At 28.8% G+C, this 26,217-nt stretch overlaps 1 protein-coding gene across 1 annotated transcript in view; it reads right to left on the reverse strand.

Moving 5' to 3' along the window:
- Positions 1-8,045: 8,045 nt before the first annotated feature.
- Positions 8,046-26,217, reverse strand: part of LOC123294804 (lachesin-like) — a 551,245-nt gene continuing 533,073 nt past the window's right edge. Inside the window, exon 6 of the mRNA XM_044875995.1 lies at positions 8,046-8,166. Coding sequence (XP_044731930.1) covers positions 8,063-8,166 — 104 coding nt within the window. The 3' untranslated portion in view covers positions 8,046-8,062. The remainder of the gene's footprint in view (positions 8,167-26,217) is intronic.

A 26,217-nucleotide genomic window follows, 5' to 3' on the forward strand; every position in this document is an offset into this window, starting at 1 on the left:
AATATTATTATTTATGGGTAACATTTCTCACTTTGTCAACTTTCCGTACAAAGCGTTGGTTTTACTCAAGGACACAGTTGTTTTGTTATCATATATATATATATATATATATATATATATATTGTGGGCCTGAATTGTGGGCGTAACGGTTAAGCCAACAAAAGCTTATTTAAAATTGAATCGAACTTTTAGTTAATAAAATTCAATAAATATTTAAAAAGCTTACAATAAAAGTCCAAGTGCCCGCCAGTATAAACTTCTTGCGTGGTTTTTTAAACTTAGTCAAACTAGTTTTTCAACCATGAATGACAAGAAATTTTAAAACTATTGATTACGTAAAAAAAAAAAATATTCCAATAAGAAGGTCACTATAAATCGCAATTTCCAAGATTTTTCAGGAGAGCACACACGTTTTTTATCACCATTGATTACCCACCACATATTAACATTATAAATTTTTATTCATGGGTGACGATCGGGTAGTACAATTTCTTTTTTGTATAAGAAAGAAATAAAAAAATTCATAGACTGTTACTAACCAACAATTTTAGAATATTTAAAAATAAATAGATACTTTTTATATTTTAAATATTCCCAAGCCATCGACATGTCTCTTAGGTTCTGAATATTCTCACTACCGGAAAATGAGTGAGTAAATCCCATATGACATCCTTTATAAAACACTTGTTTGATTTAGTGACGTAATTTAATAATAACATCCTACGCCTATTTCATTTCCCTGTTCCCTTTAATATCCTTCGACTTTTAACCCTTATCTGAGATCGTTATTTTACAGATTTAACTGGTGTCTTGGGATAGTTCTACTTCGTTGTTCTCTATTTTAAACTTTTCGATACTAAAACGATACGATACTAGTGATGGTTAATAAGAAAATTTTCAAGTCCAAATAAAAAGTTGTATTTTGAAATAAAATGTTTCAAATTAAAATTAAAACGTTAAATATTTTGAGCGTAGGGATAAATAAGTCGATAAGTTAGTTAACATGTTTTTTTATTATCAATTCTGCTCAGTTGTAAATTGTTAATAGTATTTAGAATTCCAGTTAATAATTGATCGCTGAGACAAAAGAATTTTATAATATAATGTATAATATCGTCTTTTTTTTTTTTATAAATAGGTCCCTATATATTTTTTTCATCGAACGTTATATTTCTTTCTTTTTTCGTTCGTAACTTTTTAATAAGAAAACTTTTTTTTTTTTATACTGGAGAGTTAAAAAAAGTTAAAAGTATTATAATATATTATAATAATGTTACTCGAGTTTATGTATAGGAAGTGCCAGTAAAATTTGACGTGTTTTCAGATTGTACCCAGAGAACGCAGACTTTTTTGTTAACGTGTAGTTACTACAGTTGCTAGCAACGACATGCATGGAATGAATGGTTTAAAAAATGATTCATATCATTTATATAGTTTAAAAAACGGTGTAGAGTCGATCTAATAACCAGACGAGACAAAGTTTTTATGAAATTTAATTGATTTATAAAAACGCCTATCATAGTTTTTCTATCGAAAAGTATTCATGGCTATTTTTAATTAAATTAATCTTATTCAATTTTTTCTGTAACAGGTTTTTCTAGGCAAGCCTATACCATTATTTAGTAGGCAAGCCTATATAATTATATTATCTTTCTTCTGATACCAATTTCGATCAGTTAACAGATCGGTGTAGTTACCCAAATTGACTTACCTGTACAAATGGTATGAACAGATCTACGCCGATCTGTTAACCAATCGAAATTGACACCAGAAGATAGATAATTTAATTACGAAAGTAAGGGTATATTTACATGCAAAAAACTGCTCACGAAAAAAAATTGGTTAAAATTAATTTAATTAAAAATATCCATGAACAATTTTTCGTTAGAAAAACTATGATGGGCGTGTTTATAAATTAATAAAATTTCATAAAAAATATGTTTCATCTGGTTATCAGATGGGTGAAATTCAACCTTATACCGTCTCTTGTACTACTTTGTTTTTTCACCAGTAGTATCGATTTTTGTTTGGAATAAAGCCATCAAAAATCGATTTCAGGATTCAAAAAACAAAGGAAATAATCGAAATCTCTTGTTAATCCTGTGACGATTACAAAATATGTAATTAAAATCATTATTCGGTAATAGATTCCTCCTGCAACTTCAGTCGTGTTTTAATTTATACCGTTTTTCTGATATCCTCAAAGGTTTGAGTTCCACTACAATTGCTTCATGTCCTTATTAGCAACTGAAGTAACTGCACGTTAAAAAAAGTCTGTGAGCGATCTAAAGAGGAATGAATATTTTGGTGTTATTATACATGCGGGAAACGGGAAATGTTTTTTATAATACAATAAACGATAAAACTTTAATTAAGTATCCAATTTCAATGGTTTCAATGGTGGTATTTTAAACAAAAAAATAATTCTGTTAATATTTTATCGTTCTTTTCCTATGGGATGAATTTTGTGTATTTATAAGAAAATAATACGGGCAAATGTTTGAAAGTGAATATTAATGATTGAATAATAGGTGATATGTAAGGAACGAAAGCAGATTTTTAATTTTTAATACATCCATTTTGATACTGAATAATTTAGGATCCCTGAGTCATAATATGACTCCACATATTATGTGGATTTTTGAACCAATGTGTGGGCAAAAATTTTATTGCTTAGAGAATAATTTTGAAAAATAATGAGTAGTGTACCCTAAAACGTACTGCGAATGTACAGTTTACTGTATATTCTAGCGCACACTGGCTCTCAACAGGCACATTGACTTAAATTACGTGACAACTGAAATTATCTTTGATTTTGTAACTTGTATTTATGACTCAAATCGAAAAAAGTGCCACTCAAAACAAAAATGGGTAATAGAGGGGCATCAATTTTCTGATAATTCTTATTCACGTCTTCTCCGAAAATTAAAGATTTAACAATTAATTTTTTTAATATGCAAATTGGATCTTGACGCCGTTTATAGTATAAAAAAAGGATGTAAAATTAACTGAAACTATTTGGCGCCAGGATTTTCTACACATCCTAGGGCGATACAAATTATTAAGGCGGTATTCCGGTCTAGAAACTTGAAGAAATCGGTTTTTTTTGTATTTTTAAAGGCCCATAAAAATGTGCCCTTGTTTTTCAAAATTCGAATTATTTTCGGAGGTACAGCAGATTTTCTGGGAACGAACTTCGAAATTGATCGATGTGTATCGACCGTAAGTTTCAAAAGAAGGCAAAACAGATCGGTTGGCAGAAATAATTTTGCAAAACATTGTATATGAAGTATGGTCCAGTGTATGGATCTGTGATCGTCGATTAATCCAAAGTGAGTAATATTATTATCCGAGTTACTCTGCCAGAAGTGCCTCACAAACTTGAAACGTTTTATTCTTGAAATTTGGTGGAAACCTTCGAATTTTTTAAAAACCGCTGCCTTTTTTTGTCTGAAGTCTAGACGATAGCGACATCTGTACTAATTCAGAATTTTTAAAATATTTTTGTTTCGGATCACTACAAGAACTGGAATCGTGTCTACCAGGGTGCCGTTTTTTTTGTAGCCCCCATTTCCCTGGCCTGTAATTCGAGGAATTTTTAATTAAAAAAATTTTTTTAAAATTATATTTTCAAAATGTCAATAAATATATGAAAAAATAGCTACACAATTTTTTTCATTTTTTTTTAAATCCTAGTTTGAAAAATGCATTCAATTTAGGCTTCAGGCTTCTAGACCAGAATACCCCCTTAAGCAAAATTGTAATTATATCAAATTTTGGGCCCTCTTTCGAATCCGTTTTACATTAAAGATAAATGACTTATCCATATACGATTTCTCAAGCACTTTTAGTTTTGTATTGATATAAATGGTACTCAAATTTAAGAAAACAATTTCACATGGATCAAAATTATCGAAGTAGACGAGAAGTGTTTTTTGGTGGTATTCTAAAAATTGATGTGAATCCCGAAACATTTTTCGGGCTAGAGATTGGTTTATATCGTCTACACTCTGTTTAAAAAAATACTTGATATGTATGTTCATCAAACATCGGGTACATTTTTAATAAAAAAAAATTTATAAGCTGTTATGTATACTAAATAACATTATGTTGTACTTGATATCTGTGTGATGAAATGACGTGAGGGTGGTATTCTGCCATAGCATAATAGTATAGAAGGGTGTATTTAGGTGACTTTGAATGGTATAGAGCAGCAAGGCATATCATATCATATGATGCTTAAATAAGGTACTTTATTTAAAATGTCAATTTACTGTTACAAAATATGATAAAAAAAATTTTTAAATATATAAAAAAATTCTCTTTTTTTCATGTTCATTCAAGTAAACTTTTTTTTCTCTTTTTTAATAAATATATAAAAATAATATAATCTGAAAATATATTAAAAATTTTTTTTTGGATCAGTTTTTATTTTATTTTTCATATCTAATATCTAAAAATTGATCGGTACTCTGATTTGGAAACTCCTCACATCAATTATTAGTTTTCCTCCAGACAAAATTTCTTGTCTACTCTGACGCTTCACGTTCACGTTTATTTCGAAATATAACGACAAAAAATATTTGTCTTAAATCTGAGTGCCAATATAAAACTACTTATGTATGTCAATATAAAAATTCAAGTCTTTGATGACAGTTGAATTATTGGCTAGTTAATTAACATAAATTCAAATCCGATTCGAAAAAAGGACGAAAATTTGATACCTATACATATATGAAATATACAGGGTGTGCCGTGACTCGATTACCAAAAGTAAAGGTCGTATTTTTTGATAATTTTAATTCGAAAGTGCTATATATACTTTTATCTAAAACTCAATAGTTAAGCGGTTATGTGTACTATTTTTAACCAATAAAGGAAAGACATTGTTTAGTTAAGTTAGCTTTCTGGTTTATAAATTAATACAAATGTAATTAAAGTCCCCTCTCTCCCCCCTGCTGCCTCACAACACATTAATTAGTGTCCAACCGAAGGTTCGGTTTCGGCCAGTTCCGGTCAAAAAACCTACTTTCGGCATTAGTTTTGGTTTCAACAGAAAATCGGCCAAACTTTCGGCCACACCAAAACTCTGCGTTCGTGAACTATCGCGCATCCTTTGGCTTACTTTGAGTTCGTGTCTGCTGAGTTTCCCGGCCAGTCGCTATGATTTAATTGTGTGTGATCTTGTTGTTGTGTTAACTGTCTGTATAAGTATAAAAAATAAGCCAAATTTCAGTAAACAGTCAACTTTCAACATGTCTAAAAAAAGTTTTAGTTTCGGTTTCGGCCGAAACTGAGACAGATACTGAAGATTTGGTTTCGGTAGAAATTCTAGTTTCGGTCGGACACTAACATTAATGCTCTTTTAATAATTGAAGACACAGGTCTCTGAAGAGTACTTGGGATAAAAGTATATAGGACACTTTCGACTATAAATTTTAAAAAGAATGCGCCCTTAAGCTATATGGCCATCGAGTCACGTGACTCCCAGTATATTCTGACATCATTTATTAGGTTCGTATCTTTTAAGAAATTACCTAAAAAAGAATTTTTTTTTTCGAATTATCGGAGTTGGCTATAAATTTTTTTTGAGATTCTAACCATAGATGGGGTGACGTCCAGATCAGACTTTTTACTCATTTTTTGGTCTAGGAAGTATTGTGCAAATGCGGGACACCTTATACCCTTTTTTGATATTTTTAATTGTATTTTATGTATGGGTGAGTGCAAATAAACGGTCATTAAATTTGACTAATTATCTATGGGTATTATTAATCTTAATTTAAACATATTCATATTATAAATAAAAATAACAATAATAATAATAATTAAATGTAATATGTTATAATAAATGCTTTCTCGTACTTTTCAGCCCGCTATTTAGTTAGATTGAATAATGGAATTTGTGAAATAATAATTTTCATTAATCATTTTAAGTATCTAATCTCTAATATATTCGTAGATATATATAAATTAGAGATTTATTACTTCGAACCAGTAAAACTTTATTTAATTAAATTAGAAATACCCAAACATTCAAAAGTATAAAATTTTTATTTGAAAAATCTTCGAATCAACAAAATTATCGTGAATAACTAATTCGAATTTTATTATTCTACATTAATGTTAATTAAATATCAAAGTGTATACGTTGTGAAAGAAGTAGAGGAATAAGACTATTTTTAAAAATCAGCTGTATATATTTATTTTTTAAGAAAATCATTTTTTTTCGTTCTTGCAGACTTTCTGTCGATATATTTTTCACATCTTCTTAAGTTTTTGTGATCATTTTTACCAGTGTTAGTTCCAAAAATGTATCGGCCCTTCAAAAATTTTGTGAAAACTATGGATTAAAGTAGTTCTTATGGACTCAACCCTCAAAAACCCTTCCCTTCCAAGCTACGGCCCCGTGTAGGCATAAGTTTTAAAGGGCTGTAGCTCAGAAGTAAAGGGTTTTTGAAGGTTTAGTCCACAAGAACTTTCGATCAGCGTGATCTAAACTACCTTTGTCCATAGTTTAAAAAAAAATAATTAATCGAAACCAAAAATCAATATCACATGGAGACATAACCTTTGAAGGTCCTTAGCTTGAAAGGGAAGGGTTTTGAAGGTTGAGCCCATAATAATTTTTTATCAGCATGATCAAAACTACCTTACTCCTTCAAATATTTTAATCGAAACCAAAAATCAATTTATTGTGTCCGGAGTCCTTTAGAAAAAGGCGGGTTCTTTCAAGGACATGTTTTGTTTGAGTTTTTATCGAAAATGAATTTACGTTTAAGATAAAAAAAGAAATATTTTTGCTTTTAGAAGCAAACGAAGAAGCTTTAGGTTAGAATTTCTTTTAATAACAGTGAAATTGTAAGTCGGTAATTATTCGGTAAACCTTATAGTTCGGACTTTTATTGACAATCCAAGCAAATGCGGTTATTAATACCCAAAACTAAAAATGAAAATTTTTTAGATATAAATTTATATTTGACTATTAAAATCGTAAGGAATTAATTTCCCACGCTCTAAGACGGTGAGAAGTATTTACCCACAAAAGTCATTTGTCACCCTCGTATATGCTAACGAAATGTAAATTTATTTTGTGTCTGGTCAATCACACAAGACGCATTGTTGAAAAAATGGATGCAACTTAGCGGCTAATCGGCCGTACCAGTAAAAAGGATGTATAATAAAAGTAGTAAATTATAAATAATACTTTTCGATAGAAATATTCTGATGATTCAACCCTTATTAAACTTGAAACAAAAATGTCATCTTTGAAACACAATATTTATTTTGTCATCTCAACTGAATTAATAATATCAAAAGTTTCAAATAAATTATTTAAATTATTCCAATAAATAATTGACATTTAAATATCTTATAAGAATGAATGATCAGTGATTAAAGTATTGAAATTTGTTATCAATAATTAATTAATATCCTCCTTAGTAAGTTAATATACATTAATTAATTTTATTATACTTTTATGTATTTATTATCTTATTTATATCATTTACACTAATATATTTTGTTTTAGATATTATATTAATTTTATTTCTTTTTTTACTGTTTTTTATTATATTTTTTATTATATTATATATATATAATATAGGTAATTATTTTTTGTTTCAATTAATTTCAGTTTTTTATGTTCATTTTATTTCGAATGTTTATATTATTATTTGTATTTTTTAATTGTTACATAATTAATTTTTTTTTTTATACAAGAGATTTTGGTGTGGGTTCAGTACGCATCGATTAAACATCACAATTAATTTTTTAGTATTGTCAATAAAATGTCTTTCATAAATATATAATATATATTTGTCTAAATATGTTTTAATTAATTTTTAATTTTTTGAAAAATAGAAAAAATTGTTTTTCATATATTTTTTTAATTTATATTAATTATTTTTTATTATTCACAATATTGTTCTTTTATCATTTTTTTTTTTGGTTTTTTTGTTTTTGTTTTTTTAAATTAAAAAATAGTACACATTATGTATATATATTTTTGTTTAAATTAATATTATATAAAATATTTAAAAGTTGGCGGTCTAATTGATGGTTATGTTTTAAAAAGAATCCAACAAGCGGCGATTAGTAGACATAAAATGTGTGATGTTCGATGATGACAATCGCCCCCGTGTTGCATCGCTTCGGGATGTTCACCTGTAAAATATTTAAAAGAATATAATTAGTAAAAAAAAAATTTTTTTTAATAACAAATATATATGTGGGCAAATGTACGTGAAAGAGGAAAAGAGACTTCAAAAAGCTTCTGTTCTTTTTTTACTTTTTTATTTCATCAAGATTGATTTGTGATATGTTTAAAATTGGCATTAATTAATTAATTTGACCATGTATATTTGAAATATATCAAGGTATACAACTCTTTTTTTCAGGATTTGAAGAAAAAACTGTTTTGTTGCTTAGTCCACTTGTATAAGTTCACTTGTATACAAGCAAAGAAAATTGGAAGTTTTTTCTTTCAAATCCTAAAATTATGGAGTTTCACAAAGTAAAACTCTCTATAATTAATTAAGATATACTACAGTTAGCCCCAAGTTCGTAACGGATAAAATATTGATGCTACAAACGAAATTTTGTATAGATGGTCATAAAATCAAATAATCTGTCCATTTCCGGATGTCCGTCTGTCTTTCTCTCTGTGGACACGATAACACAAAAGAATGCAACTTGTAAACCGTCAGCGATAGAATAAAAGTTGAAATATAAAAAATTTCCTTTTAAAAAAATTGACAACATTTTTTCGCGAACATAACTGTTTACCCGTGAGAGCGGAAATGGGATTATATATTAAGTATGTTTTGTATTGTATCAAGTATACATATATTGTATATATGTATGAGATTGTTTATAGCATATAATATGTTCACTGAGGAAGTGAGGAAAACGTACTCTTCCTGCTTTGTGTGTAAGAGTGGTTATCTTTCTTTACTGTTATTTCAACAATTAACACAGTCAATTGCTTGTTTTCACTTCTTTTAAATCATATTTTTATACAGGATGTTTCAAAATTTAAGCTCACTATTTTGCGTGCGTGTTGTCTAGCTCAAAAGAATGTTCATAAAAAATGTAACTCAAAATATTTCATTTCCAAAAAATCGGTTAAAGAAATTTTTTTTATATTCGGATGTTAATCAAGTGCAAAATCTTGTAACATTTATTTAAGAAGCTTGAAAAGTTTAAAAGTTTAGCAGTTGATTCAAAATCGGACAATAAACTGCACTGTTTGTATAAGTTACTCATCTATTCTACTTGTGCGTAAGTCAATACTATGAGTAGAGACACCACAAATTTTTTCACTTTTACGAACCAAACACACATGTATTGGTTTCCAACTTTGGAAGTCGAAACAATCAAGCATCTTCATTCAGCAAAACGGTGGCTACTTTGAAAAAGTACTTTGGACATTATTGTTAAATTATTATCTTTTTGCTCCAATATCTCAGTAATAAGTTATTTTCGAACATGTATATTTGTATGAACTTCTTTGCTTAACTTAAGCAGAAAAACATGCTCCTAAAATATTACCGTGAAATTTTCTCCCTATGTAACCCTCTATATATTGTATAAGACGAAGTATATTAAAATTCGTTAAAGCAAAATATTGAAAAAAATAGATAAATTGAATCCGATTTCAAATTGGAAAACTAAATTTGATGGGATTTTATTCTTTGTCAAAATTTATACATTATAGTAGCTAGCTTTTAATTCAATTAGTTTTTATTTTACTACTTTTTTATTTTATTTAAAACAATTTGGCAGGGACTATTATGTCATTAAAGCCATTAACACACATAAAAAATACATTAAAAACTACTTTTTGGAAGTCCTTCTGCATTTTCAAGTTTTTAAATGTAAGATATGAATTCAGTGATCTCAATAAGTCATTTTTTCTGAAGGTAATGATTCCTGTTCGATCAAAATCTGCTCATCTCCATAAATTTTAGATTTCAAAATAAACTATGAGCTCATAATAATAATTCATATTTAATATTATCAAATGGTGGAAGCGCAAGGAAGACTTATAAGAAATATAGGGTAAGCACTTATTATATCAAACATTGATAAACAGGCGTAAATCTTAAAAAAATTAACAGTGGCCTATTGAATGCTTAGACTATTAAAAGAGTGAGACATTTTTATACCTCTAAATATGAAATATATCAGAGTATATTAAGTTTAATCTCAATTTTGTAACACTTAGAAATATTGATGCTTCAAACAAAGTATTTGTATAGCTGTTCATAAAATTACCTAATTAATCCATTTTCAGTTGTTCGTCTGTCCGCCCACCATCATGATAACTTAAAAACGAAAAGAGATCTCGAGTTAACGAGCAACTTAGGTCAATTGGGTCTTGGATACGTAGGATCCATCTCGTAAGCCGTAAGAGATAGAACAAAAGTTTAAATACACAAACAACTTTTGTTTGAAACATTTCTTCGTATATATCTTTGTTTTCCCAGAGGGTCCAAATTAAGGCCAAATTTAAGTTTTCGTCGTCTCAACAACTATAGAAAACAGAGAGTTCAATATTTGTAGGTAGCTTAAAATAGTGAGTTATCTCCCTAATCTATTATCTACGTGTTATATACGTGTTTCTTTTATTTACCTAGCGTATGAAATTGATTTATTGAGTTCTCAAAACGTTACGTTTATATTTCTCGTCTCGACTATAGATAAATTTCTCGAGAATTCTCGAGAAACACTAGTTACATTCATATTATTTCAAAATTAATCATAATCAATATTTTCCATTTGTTATGCACAATAAATGCATTAGTGAAAAGTTTTCAAATGTACCCATAAAAAATTGCATTCATAGAAAGCTATGAAATATGATTTTGTATACAACAACTCTAAAATGTATTATGCTCAATAATTTAGTTTGAATCACAAGTAATTTATACTCTAATGTTAGTTAACATTTGAAATATTTAAACTTTTGTAAACATGCAATAATCATTCTATATACGTCATATTATTATTGTTGTACTATTTTTTTGTTTAACAATATTAAAATATTATTATGATTTTCCATCTTTATTTAACTTATACATGAATTATAACAATAGCTGAATATAACAATCATTTTGCAAATTATAATAACATTATAGTACTTTATGATGTGTGTATTTCATGGAGGTGTGGATGAATATGAAGTCTTCAAAGAAATGAACCATGCAATCGTTTGTATAAAGTGATCAAACAGGGTTACACATTTTTATACAAAACGTCATGAGATATCAATATGATTATTTTGCAAAGAGGTTATATATAACATAGAGGCTTAAAAGCATAGGAAACGCAGTAAGTGAATCATTGACCGTTAAAAAAGCGACCTTTTAAAAGTTCCCTCTTTATCTCTCAGCCTGGAAAAGCGCTATATTAATATTTTGAATTATTGTATAAACACGTGCATGTTTGTGTGTTTCATAGAGGTAATATAAGACAGACGAAGGCAACCATACGCGTACATTTTTTAGGTCTCTCTCTATAACGATCAATCGTTTGGATGGCCACATTACGGTTCTATGTTATTACCTCTATGTTATATTCTAATTTTAGATATTTGATCATGCCAGATTTTTTAAACCCTGTATATATGTAATATATATCAAGGTATACTAAGTTTAGTCCCAAGTTTTTAACGTTTAAAAATATTGAAGTTACGAACAAAAGTTGGTATAGATGATCATTACGTCATCTAAAGAGTCGCATTCCGGTGGTTTGTCTGCCTTTCTGTCCGACCATCTGTGAACACGATAACTCAAAAAAGAAAAGAAATATGAAGATGAAATTCTAATAACGTGCTCAGGACGTTAAAAATGAGGTTGAGTTAGTAAATTAGCAACTTGGGTCAAAGTCTTGTAAACCGTTAGAGATAGATAGAGAGAACACGATTTAAAATGTAAAAATTGTTTCTTACAAATAAACAACTTTCATTGGAAAAATTTTCTTTGTTTATCCATGAGGGTGTAAAATAGCACAAAACTATGTTTGGTGTCCATTTTCTTTAAAACTGTAAAAGATAGGGAAAGAAAAATTTGCAGGTAGTTTATTATAAATCCAAATAGATGATGATTTTTTAAACTCTTCTAATTTATTAAAAAAATGCAAACCCTGACATTTAAGGATGTATGAGCATAGTAGTGGGGGCACAAATTTAAAAATCGATATTATAAAATTTCGATATTTCGAAAACCAAGACACATATGGAAAAATTTTATTCTTATTTTTCGTCTACATTCATGAAGTTATAACAAAATTCATCATCAAAGTTGAAAATAAGATAAAAATAATTTCAACCCTTAATCTACCCTGCTCTTACATCCCTTATATGGACGGTGACACTTAGTTTTTTTCTTTTCTAATTCATTGCTAATATGTTTACTTTCTATTAAAAAGTTTGTTTAAAATTTGTTTTCATTCATTCCAAATGAAAATTATCAAAAACTTCCAAAATATGTCGTTTTTTGAGATTCCTCCATAAGAGCCAATGTATTTTATATCGATTTTTAATGACTTTTTTCTTAAAAATTTGCACGGCTACCTAAGCTGAAATTTTAACCACATATTCTTTGAGTAAAAGACTACCTACAAACAAATTTTGAGCCTTTAAATCAAACATTGTTTTCATGCTCATACATCCTTAACACTTTCTTTTCAGAGTATTAAACAATTAACTTAGTGAATTGTTCATTTTCACATGTTTGAAAATGGTTTTATGTAAATGATCGCTTCATTCCTTAATCGCATTTATTTTACGTATAACGTTAGCTTCCACTTGTAGATAAAGAGGTGGACATCCAAAAGAGAAGGAAAAAAAGGTACCAAATTGATCAAGGAAAAATCTTGAAAACGATGTATCCAAAACTAACCAGGGATCTCTTCAAATAAATTGTAAAATTAATAAATAACGTAAAATAAATTTATCGTTTTTTCCGTTAAAAAATTTTTATAACTGTGGATTAGATAGGAGTAGGTCTTGTTTTAAGGAGTCTTAATAATTGATGACGGCTGATGTCAGAGTTACGGCTCCAACTGATTTATTGACATGCCTTTTTAATTGACTTTCACAATAAAAATGTACATATCCATATAACTTATAATTTGTATGTGTTAGGTATAAGTATGAACGTATGCAATATTTATATTTAAAACATGCACTTTATTCATTTATTAAAGTATAAAAGCCACCACCTTTCAGTTAGTGAGCTCAGCTATGCTAGCCTGTTGTGTTGTATTGTGTTGTTAAATATTTTATATCTATATGTATGCATGTGTATAAATGGACTATATGCGATAATAATAGTCCAGTTAAATTAGTAGGTATACTAACTACCACTACCAATTTAGAAAATTTAATATAAATTAAATATAAAGTTGATTTGTTTGATAAAATTTGATCAATCTTTCTTTTGTATGAAATCAATTCCATGACTAAACCTTTTGATACCTTTATAATTTCGTTACTTTCGTGAACAAAAGAAAGGAAGTATCATAGAATTTATGTGATACAAACATTAAAAACTCTATGCATTGCTCTTACGGGAATCCATTAATCCAAGCATCTACGAAAAGCTTCAAATGGTGTTTTTCATAAGCCCGGATGAATAAGACTTGTTTTTCCCACTTTTACTTCGCTTATCTATACTTGGAGACCCATATAAGACCCATTATAAAAACAAAAATATAATTGTAAAATTTAGTGCATATTACCATGTATAGGTATATTATGTTATTAGATTCAAGGTACATGACTTACTTGAAATTACCTTGTCATATTAAAGCTTTAACTTATTCACCAATAACCAATAATTCTCGCTGAGTATGTCTTATAAAAAAAAAAAAAAGAAATGGATAGCTTAAAAATAGACTGTCAGAAGAATCAAAATTTGTTACTTGTTTGACTTCCTTTTCTAGTAGTAAGATAGACGGGTTACAAAAATTTGTGCCCCTTGGCAATTTCAAAAATTACTGCCCCCTCCCGTAGTAAAAAACCTATCAATAAAGACCCTTTTTTTAGTTCTTTAGTTCTTTAGGTTCAAGTTTTTTATTTCTTAGAACCTATAAAATCGCGTTGGTTGTACGAGGCATATCTCCGACTGGAGCTATTGTGGTTAAATAAAGAACTTAGATGAATACATTCATCAAAAAAGCACTTTTCTAAATCACCAAAGTTCATAGTTACTAACACACTTACTCTATTTTGAACTGTTTTAAAAACGAAAAATTGATTTAATTGCCTCTTTTGAAGTTAAACCACAAGTCTATTTATAATTACTAGATATACCGTCACTCTGAATATTTGCCGACTAGATAATAAAGAAGTGATCGACAGACTCAGCTGCGAGCTTTCTCTTCCTTATCCTCTTTGTATCATTTTCATATTCTTTTACTATTGAGAGTTACAAGCCTTGCAGTTCATTATCATTAAAATTTTCTCTTTCTTCAGAAATTATATGAATTAAACTGTCATACATTTGAATAACTGTACAAATGTCAATACCAACAGACTGTAATTGTCTGATTTTCTGCATGCTTACTTACACAAATAATTTTAGGTTTGTTTAGAAATTTTCACTACGCTCCCCTTTTTAACTTCGCACCTGTAGACACGCGCCCATTTTGCCATATGGATAATCTGCCTGTGACGATGGATCAAAAAAACTATGAAGCTGTGGGTTACATTTGGGTGGTATCTTCTATCACACAAACTTCCATAAAATTCTCTTTCAAATAGAAAAACAATTTCATGATATCTCATACTCAAGTTACTCAACGGAAAATATTTTATTGCATGAAAGTGATATTTCAAAATCGCATGCTATTTATAAAATCATATTGTATAATAAATAACTGAACTTAAATTTATTTCAAACATAATTAACACATAAATAAAATAAAATTTATATAACGTTTTATTGATCCTTATTTTATCTTCAAGTAAATTATGTTATAAATAAAATAGTATGTACAGAATGTCTTAAAACTCTTAAGTAGTTTTCATAAGAAAATAAATCAAACTTTAGCTGGAAAGAAAATCATAAAATATCAGCCAAAATAAATATGTATGCATTACGAATAGAAAATTTGTAAGTAATTAAATACAATCAAGCCCATTTTGACGCATCCTGGAATTGTGCAAGCATACATTCATAATATATTTTGTCCCTTCTCGGGTTCGATAAGCGTTGCGTAATTGGCATCAAATTGTCTTACATTTTAATCGTTGAATAAAAATAGAATTTAAAAAAATTTTATTTAATTTATCAGCAGATAATTTCTTAATATTTTCACAGACATTTTTTCATTTCTAACACTCATTTACCATCTATAATTATCGTTATAGCGGTAGCTATAAAAACTGTTACGAAACGTTTTAATATAATCGAATGCCATCCCTTTAAAATGCTTATAAAGTTTTGTTCAATAACTAGATTCGTATTTCAATGAGTGAAATTTATATTTAAAAAAGTGTTACATCACTATTTGCATAATTTATAAAGTTTTATTAAAATACTATTGCTATTTTATGAAATATTAAAATTTTATTTTAATGTTATATTGTTGTGAAAACAGAAACTGTTTTATAAGAAACTATCCGTTTTTATTTAATTAGTAGCCAAATAAAACAATATCACTGATAAATATTCATATCAGCGCAATTTTTTACATTTTTGCAGGCTTATTCTGGCCTTGTTATATTATACGGTGGAAAAACTAAACATAATGAGCACAAATCATCTGAAAGGTATTAAATTAACTCTCATTTGGCATAATATATGTGATATGTGTGGTTTTACATCATGCACACTTTACGCTTTGTTCGAACAATACACGTTGTCCATGACCCCCAAACCCTTTTTTTTTTTTAACACAAATGGCATGTCATTCTTCATAAAATTTTAGGAAAGTATTTCTCTTTAAGAAATATTATTTTGTATAACAAAATTGATTTTTTTTACATTTTAAAAGAGAAAGTCCGCTTATGGTAGGGGAGCTGGTGACAGTATTTATGTCATCATTTAAGCAAAGTTGAGAACATATTTTATTGATAGTACTGACCTAATACACGAGGAAACTATTGGTCTTCCAAACCGTATGCGTTGCAGGGTCCCGTCACAGGGGCCTAAATGTCGCAAACTTGACCACTTGACCAAAAACAAAACTTATTTTTAACGATAAATTAAATTCAAAGAAATGAGAAAATGTAAGTTTTTCATTCGAAATATGTTTTAAAATGCGTCTTTCCAGGTGATACTCATTGCAAAAATAGTTTTAAAATGTACAAATGGACCAAGTTTGAACTTTTGTCAATAGATAGTGTAATAAATAAACGGAAAATCACCGTCTTTCATTAAATTACAGTTTCAAGCATTGTCTTCCAAGAGCTTCAAGTCTTCCCAGGTGTTAAATATTGCAAAATTAATTTTCAAATGTACAAATTGATTGAGCTTTTGTCAGAGGATAAATGGTGTAATAAGTAAATGGAAAATTATCGTCTTCCATCAAATGAAAGTTGCATACATCGTCTTCCAAGAGCTTCAAGTCTTCTCTGGGAATCTGGGATGTATACAACTGTAATTTAATAGAAGACATTTTCCGTGTACTTATTACGCCAACTATCTACTGAAAAAAGCTCAACCTTGGTTAATTTGTACATTTTAAAATTGATTTTGCAATGTTTAACATGTGGGAAGACGCATTTTACAACATGTTTCGAATGAAAAATTGACATTTTCTCATTTCTTTGACTTTAATTAATCGTTAAAAATTAGTTTCGCCTTTCGTCAAATTGTACATTAAAAAAATCTTCTCCGACATTTCAGGCTCTGCGGCCGGATCCTGCAACGTATGCGGCTTGAAAGACCAATACCATACTCATGTATTGGGTCAGCACTGTCGATAAAATGTGTTCTCAACCTTGCTCAAATTGTGTGAAAATTTCTGTCACCAGCTTGATTTTTATTCACATTCTTACCGAGAAATATTCAAAACACCTTCAGGGATGTTTAGGTGCACAGTAAAACAGTTTTGGTTCTGATTTTTGAATTTGAGTGTATTTCCTCTTTTACTAAAATATATTTAAGGTAAGCAAGTAAGGATATATTATAAACGATAATAATTTACATACATATACTAACTATATAATATTATATTATATAAGATTATAATATATTCATAAACATTTTAACATAAATATATTGTATATATGTGTTTGTATATGTATTAAACTTCAATAGTTTATAAATTAATGTTATGGGACGAATGATTACTCATATAGTAATAATAACAATAACTTGAATATAATAATAATAATAATCATAATCATATATCATTTTGTATTTATAGTCATAAGTTAGTGCTTTAGTTATATCGCTATTTTATACAAAGTGTTTCTTGTTCACATATAAATTATTATCTATAAGATTAGAGACTAAGAGGAAACAAATATAGTAACTTTGAAACTTGTTTTAGTTTAAATGCACAAAAAAAAAATAAATTATTAAATAATTATTTTATTTAAAAAGCCTGAAAGCAAGTTAAAAAAATAGATTTCCTTACAAAAACGAGCTAAAAAGTAAAAATAAGTTTTATTAGTTAATTTGCATAAGCAAAGCCTCCCGCTGCAATGACAATTTTATTTACATCTTCAGTCAGCTATTAGGTTAGGTTAGGTTAGATTAGGTTAAGTGATATTGGTTGTCAACGAAGGACACACTAAGGCTATAAGTGTGTCCATTGTGATACCATTATACCACCTTTTCCGCTGATAATTTCATTGATCAGATCCTCAATTATTTTGAGAGACTGAGTGCACCTTCTTTAGGCATATACCATACACTACGCCAGCCCATCACAAATAATTAATTAAATAAATATTTGTTGTGCCGGTGCGAATCGAATCCGCTATCCTAGGCATACCGAAAACGGATTTCGTTACGCTTTAACGAACTGAGCTACTGGGGTTGACTCAGTCAGCTAGTAAAGAGAGAGACCTTTTGCTTTGTATATATACAGATTAACAAATAAAACTTGTTTTTTACTTTTTAGTTCATTTTTTGGTCGAGTAAGTTGAGTAAAACCTATATCTATTTAATTAAGTAGATAGTATAACAGTTGCTTATCTATAATAAAGTACATTTTCTCATTTGAAAATATCGTTACCTTATTTAATTTTTTCAAATTTAAAGCCAGTATCATCCGGGATGATGTAAGGATTCTAACGATATCTCATGCATCCATCTGTTTAGGATTTAGAAGTTATATTGGCACAATGGAAGTCACATACATACATGAACCATAAACACATTTATACTCCTTTTCGTTTGGTGTAATAAACACATATACACTTCTTTTTAAACCATGTACATGAAATATACCAAGGTATACTAAGTTTTGTCTCAAGTTTGTAACGCTTAAAAATATTGATATTATGAACAAAATTTTGGTATATGTGTTCATAAAATCACATAATTAGTCCATTTCTTTGTTGGTTGTCTGTCTGTCTGTCGTCTGTCGTCTGTCATCACGATAACTCGAAATCGAAAAAAGATATCAAGCTGAAATATTTATAGCGTGACGTAAAAAGTGAGGTCGAGTTTGAAAAAGAGCAACATAGGTCAATTCCATCTTGTAAACTGTAAGAGATAGAACAAAAGTTTAAATGTAAAAAATATTCCTTATAAAAAAATAAACAACTCTTGTTGGAAACATTATTTCGTAAACATCACTGTTTACCCGCGAGAGCGCAAATTATGCGCAATTTGTATAGTATGTGTTATAAGGGAATGTCAGTTTTATATGTGTGACATGTATGTATGTGTAATATGATAGAGTAATCAACACTGTCTATACATGGTATTTCAACAATTAACTTAGTCAATTGTTTGTTTTACTTATTTTATTTCAGGAGTGGTTTCATAAATATGGTGGGAGCGCAAATAAATGTATAATATATCGGAAGTTATTATATACTATGTAATTTAATTGTGCTTCCACTATTTATTTACTACAGAAGAGTTAGTGATTGCTCTATCATCATGATTTGTCATAATAGAAATTAAAAAATCGAAATTGGGTAACATTTAGAGGCCTGTTTTGGCTTACTATAATAGTTTCAAACTTTGGGTTCGTGTATTCATTCAATCGAATATAGCATACGAGAACTCTAGGATATTTCGAATTAAATTTAGATATTTTCCCCACTTTCCGAGCTCAATTTTTTATTATATAAATACGTATTTCGACTAAAATGTACTTATCATTAATATGAATTAACTAATCTTAACTGCTCTTATAATTAGCAAATGTTACTCGTTGTTAATTTGGTGATAGTAGTTGCTAATCTTGTATAGGCTCCATAATATTTCTGGTAAATGCAAATTTATAATTTTTGTCGAGTAAATTTTTTCTTCTGTCCAAATTTGAATAATAATAATCATAATAGTAATTGTAATTGTAACTTATTTTGATATTGTATTATTCATTAAATCGGCATTATTTAACAGTTTTTTTGTTTTTGTCTACCATCTCATTTGATGTGTCCATGTATATATAAAATATACATAGTATATTAAGTTTAGTCCCAAGTTTGTAACGCTTAAAAATAATGATGCTAGGAAAATAATTTTGTCATAGGTGTTCATAAAATCACCTAATTCGTCCATTTTCGGTAGTCCGTCCGTCTGTGGACACGATAACTCAAAAACAAAAAAAGATATCGAGCTGAAACAGCGTACTCAGGACGTAAAAAGTGAGGTCAAGTTCGTAAATGAGCATCATAGGTCAATTGGGTCTTGGGTTCGTAGGACCCATCTTGTAAGCCGTTAGAGATAGAACAAAAGTTCAAATGTAAAAAATGTTTCTTATCAAAAATTAAACAACTTTTGTTTGAAACATTTTTTTGTAAACATCACTGTTTACCCGTGAGGGAGCCAAGTAGGCAGAAATTTTATAATATGTACCATACTTGATTATCAGTATGTATGTGTCCCATGTTTGTATGTGTAATGTGATAAAGAAATCAACACTGACTATGCATGGTATTTCAACAATTAACTTAGTCAATTGTTTGTTTTCACTTGTTAAAATCAAAATTTTGGTATAAGTTTAGTTTTTCTACAATAAGAAAATGAAAAGAAAAAAAAATATTTTTGAAACTGCGACAAATCTATTGATTAAATGAAAATATGCTTTATACTAACTAAAAAATACTTGATATGCTGTGAAGTTGTTTGTTTTTCGAAATGGAACATTTGTTGTCAATGTATATTCTTTCTATTTCTTGATATCTTCTTTAAGGCGACGCGACGTTTGGTTTGTTTCAGGCGATGTGAAAACTTTGACCGCTAAGATCTTTGAACTATAGTCGTGGTTGGGCCAAATTATATTTTAAATTTTACAATTTTTGTTTTGGTTTCTTACACGAAATGAATTATTTTCTGACACACAAAGGGCATTATTAAGAAACATAATGTATTTATTATATATTATACATTTAAATATATCTATCTCTGTAATATTATTATTGAATAATTGGTCAATAAATTATTTCGTTAATTATAATAAAAACATATTTTGACATTATTATTACTGATTTATTTGTAACATAATATAGTTTATTATGTAACAATTATTGAATTTTTTTATGTATTATATATAATCTATCCTTACCTTTTTGTACAATTATATATATAAAAACATATTATACAGATATTATATGGATGAATTATCGAATAAAGAGGTATCGAATATCAATATGTTTAGAAACCCAAATATACTGTGTAAAAAAATGATCGTTAATGATTCTATTGAATTAACACATTAAAATTGTTTTTTACTCTGACAGTTAATGATTCTGTGTTACAAATGAATTTTTTCAAAGTATTTTTTAACTCTCGAACTAAAAAAAGGGGTGTTATAAGTTTGAACGCTATGTGAGTGTGTCTGTGTGTAGTGTCTGTCTGTGGCAACGTAGCGCCAAAACGGATGAATCGATTTTAATTTTTTTTGGTTTCATTTTGATTTCATATTTTATTGCCCTTACTTACAACACACCTTTTATAGTCCGCGGGACAGCACCTTTTTTGTTAAATGATTAATCCATATTTGAAACTTCGTGAGTGGCTTCCTTTTGACAAGCCTAACAAATTTTCTCTACGACTTTTTTCGATAACATTAATAATTATTAAACAATGACAAACTTGTCAATCACCTCGAATATGTCATACTTAATTATTTTTGTTTTTTAATACATATATAGTTCACTTTTACTGAATTGTTTAATATTATCAAGTAGTCAAAGTATCCGACAAATTCCCTGCTGTGTTTTTTTCAGACCGATAGCTTGAATAAGACGTTATCATGTTCATTTGAACACGCAGAAATTTCGAAAAAAGAAAGAAAGTTTGGTATACTAACTAAAAGGAAGTCCCTCACGGCGTTTCAAGCATGTATTGATCATTCAACAAAAAGGGTGTTGTTCCACGGACTATTTTATCTATGTATACATTAAAAATTCTATTAAAATTTTATTTATCAAAAATGAAAAATGTATTTTATTTCGAATAGTAATATATTTTTTCGAGTTAACTACCATATAGTTACTAAATAATATGTACTAAATACAGTAGAATCTCGATAAGTTAAAGTCCAAGGGAAACACAAAATATTTTAAGTTATAGAGGTTTTAAGTTATCAAGTGTCTATGTTAGGTAAAGGTTAATATAGAGGTATGTACATGTTTCTATGTACCCTAGTTAATATAGAGGTATGTACATGTTTCTATGTAGTTACTGAGGGCCTATACAGAGATTATTTATTTAAGTTATAGAGGTTGCGTATTTTAAGTTTTAGAGGTTTTGGGCTCTGATGGGAAGGGAACATAGTATTTTTTGAAGTAACAGAGGTTTTTATGTTACCGAGGTTTAAGTTATCGAGATTCTACTGTAGTACATTTAATAGTAGGTATATACACCTATTTAATATAAATAATATGCATGCAAAAAAAAAATACTTTGTATATATTTTTCGATTTTGATAATACATCACTTTCAGTATATTAAAAATTATATGAATATTTCACCATTTACAATAATTACCAACTATGCGCGAATTACAGTATCGTATATGTTAAAATTTTTTTTTTGCGTGACTTCAGGAGGTGGAGAGTAGATGAATATCTTACATTATATGATAATCTAGAGGATGTAAATATATTTAAAAACCTTCAGTTTTTTAAATATATAAAATACGTATTAAAACATTTAATAGATAATAGTTTTTTAAGATACTAGCGGGATAACAGCATTACTAATGTACGCTTCCAAATATGCACAACGAGTGCGTAGCACGAGTTGGACAATCGCAGAAGTACATTAATAATGCGTTATCACACTTATATCGTACAAAACTTTATCTACGCCTCTTAAATGTGAAAATAAACGATAATTATAATAAAAATTTGTTATGGCTAATTGAGAAAAATAGAAAATTAAAAAAGTTACTGTAGTAACTGAATTCATTATCACCCTAGTGCACACACTAGTTGTCACACTAGGGCGGCAATGCACTATTTTTCCCATATTGAGTGAGAAAGGTACTTTTTTCTCACGGGCGTAGATGAAATATATTTTTTTAAAGGAAAATTGACGATGTATTTTGAGTATTTCCAATGATACTATTAGTATTTTGACAATAAAATAATACGGCACAGTGGTGTAACTTGATGACAATGCATTGAAAATAAATTTGGGGAAATAATGAAAGTATCGATATTTTAAACATATAAAGTTTAGCGTTTGTATAAATAAATAGATTTGCATATTGAATTGAGAAGAAATCCATTCCGAAAGTAAGTATAAAAAAGCATACTGTATTATTTTGTAGTTTAAAGATCGATTTTCACATACAAATTCTGCCAAATCTATTTATATTTCGAAAAAATTGGAAAAAACGTTCTTGTTTTGAATGGAACAACTATATAATTCAAAATAGACTTTAATCTCTTATTTGTGATGAAATCGGATTTCTCTTTAATTGACCATGAAAATCTGAATTGACCCAATAAACAAGGCTCAATTCCCAAGCTGCCTATCCGATGCCCCTCTTTGATATGAAAAACTTTTACATGAAACATTTTCTTGTATCTAACCTTAGAACCAGGATCTTACTAAAGGGTGACTCAGTACGTCTGGAGCATACGTACAAAAAAAATTCCATTCAGGAAATCCTTCGAAGTTTTTGTTAATCATTGATATTAAGAGATCGGAATTAAATGCTGTTGGGATTTCTTAAAAAAAAATAGTTTAATCTAATTAAACTTTATGAATTTAATTCATTTACTTAATTATAAAATTATAAACTGCGCTCCTGATATGAAAATTGTATTTTTAACTAGCATTGCTGACACCATTAAAATCAAATATTTATGTTAAACCATTATATATACCTACATTTTTTTTTAACATATCATACCCAATTTTCTTTTTACATTATTATTGAAAGAAAACTTTAGATATTTAATAATATGTATGGTATATTATAAAGTCACGTGATTCCAATTCAAATTATATGCTATCAAAAGAAAATATGAACGAAATATAGTAAGTTTATAAAATTATTGTCAATAGATGATTCTTTTAGTTAAAAAAGTAAAACACAAGAACGAAAAATATTCAGAAGATTTTTAATTTTCTCTTGCTTAGCTGTATAACAGAAAGAAGCGCGGATATATTAATTACTAAAGCAGTGCCTTTAGGAATTTGTCGGTCAACTTTTTAGGTCGATTAATAGTAAGGTAGCCCACGATGTGTAGTAACAGGATTGTCTTCAGAACGTCGTCGAGCTCCTTTGAACTTTGTAGCTTAGATAATTTGACAAAAAAGGATCCCATTAAGTATATTGAGGTGTGGAAAGGATTTACAGGACTTAGAAAATTAAAAAATTAAAATAACTTGATCGCGTCAGTCATTGAAACTGTAATAGGTACTTCCAAGTATCTTTGATAACGGAAATATATTAATCCGAAGGTTTGGGAGGTGAAGGTGGCCCCGTGGAAGGGTTAAAAAAGGAAGATTTCCATTTTATCCTATTTCCTTGCGTCACGCTTAAATTGTGTGATTCTTGAAATGTAAATTTTTAAGCATGTAACTAGCCCACCATAGCTTAGACTAACGAGTTAATTCATCTATCGATTTTTTGCTTTTTAATCTCATCATCTACCCTACGTACGGTTAATATTTGGTGGAGGTAATTAGGAATGTCCCAGGAACCTTGTTTATCTGATGGGCTCGAGTTAATCTCCAAATATCCTTTTGGACGTCTCTACTATAAATATACCTATTTTAAAAAAAAAATTTCTCATGATAAAACAAAGAATATATGTTTGAAACATTTTTGAGAATACCAGCGTTTCCCGTGAGAGCGCAAATTAGGTAACATTGCCGAAAGTAGCCACTAGAAAAATGTGAACCTTTCCCTGCTAATTTGGCAACATTGTGTATGTGACTGGTTTTTGTAACAAACTGGTCCATTAAGTAATCCATCGTGATGACCTTGAAATAACTATTGACCCCTTCAACCAAAAATTTCCCCGTCGCTTTTTATTTATCGTGATCCTGATACTGAAATATTATAAATGTAAAATTTTGTGAGGATGAATGAATGTATTAAAAATAAAATTTCTTTAAATTCGGAACTATTTTCTTAAAACCCCGATTATATACTGGCTATGTTTGACTCTATACATACTTTATCGAGTTGAATAAATGTTAGCTTGTTACGCTTTCACGCAAAAAGAACCAAATGAATTTGATTGAAACTGTAGAACAATATAGCTCCTACACCAGAATAACACATGAGCTATAATTTATAAAGAAAGATATATTAAATAAACGGTTCGAAACATCGGACAAGACTTTATTATATTATAAAATTGATATATTATTTAAAATTGATATCGTTGGAGCCATTTTTGAGAAAAACCCAAAAAAAAGGTTTTCCCAAGGGTGTGGGCCTTCTCGAATTTTCCTGTATATGTAGACTATACCAATCCTAGGAACACCTTAAGATCTAGCCTTGTGTCAAGTTTAATCGAAATCGTTAGAGCCATTTTTGAGAGCCCAAAAAAAAAGGTTTTTCTTAGGGTGTGGGCCTTCTCAAATTTTCCCGGATAGGTGGCTTATACCAATCCTAAGAACACCTTATGGTTTAGCCTTGTGGCAAGTTTAATCGAAATCGTTTGAGCCGTTTTTGAGAAAACCCAAAAAAAAAGTTTTTCCCAAGGATGTGGGCCTTCTCGAATTTTCCTCGGATATGTGGCTTATACCAATCCTAGGAAGACCTTAAGGTCTAGACTTGTGGCCAGTTTAATCGAAATCGTTTGAGCCGTTTTTGAGAAAACCCCAAAAAATCCTTCCTAATTTAATCAAAAATTTTACAGTTCCTATAAGACCAAACCTTTTTGATCCACTTGTAAATAAAGCACTGAACTACACCAAAAATATCTATAGAGGCTGTCTATTTAAAAACTGCACCCTTTTTATTTTTAGTTTACTACTTGTATCTTTTTTTTTTACTATTCACATTTAGATAAAAAATTAAAGGGAAGAGGATGCAAAAGAATTAAAAAAAAGTGCAGGTAATGACCTGACACAAAGAATAGAATACTTTAAACAATGACCTCACATGATTTTTTAAAGTTAATAACCTTTCTATAAAGGTAAAAAATTATTCGCACTTAGTAAATGCAATTACTCAATAAATCATCCTGTAATAAAAATAAATTTATAACCCATATGTGAGTAGGTGTGTATGAGAGTGTATGAGAAAGATAAAAAAATACCTAATAAATTTTATCTAAAGATATAATTTATAAAGAAATTAATTTTAGTAAAAAAGAAAAGCTGAGGAAAAAAAAATGAAGAAAAACTACAATAACTGTCAATATGTATGTGTATAGAAAGAAAGAGAAGAAGAGGGAATCCAACCAAATCGACCTCGTCGCGTATACACAACAAGCCCAAGCCTACTAATTTAAACCGAAAAAAAAGAAATAAATTGATATTAAAAATGTTTTGTTAAAAACTTTAACAATAATTTTTACACACAATAATATATTTTTTGATATGATTTATATGGCTTTTCATTTTGTATACCATAGTCCTAGTGCTAGCTAGTTACACG

This window comes from Chrysoperla carnea, chromosome 1 (assembly GCF_905475395.1).
Source record: "Chrysoperla carnea chromosome 1, inChrCarn1.1, whole genome shotgun sequence".
NCBI lineage: Eukaryota > Metazoa > Arthropoda > Insecta > Neuroptera > Chrysopidae > Chrysoperla > Chrysoperla carnea.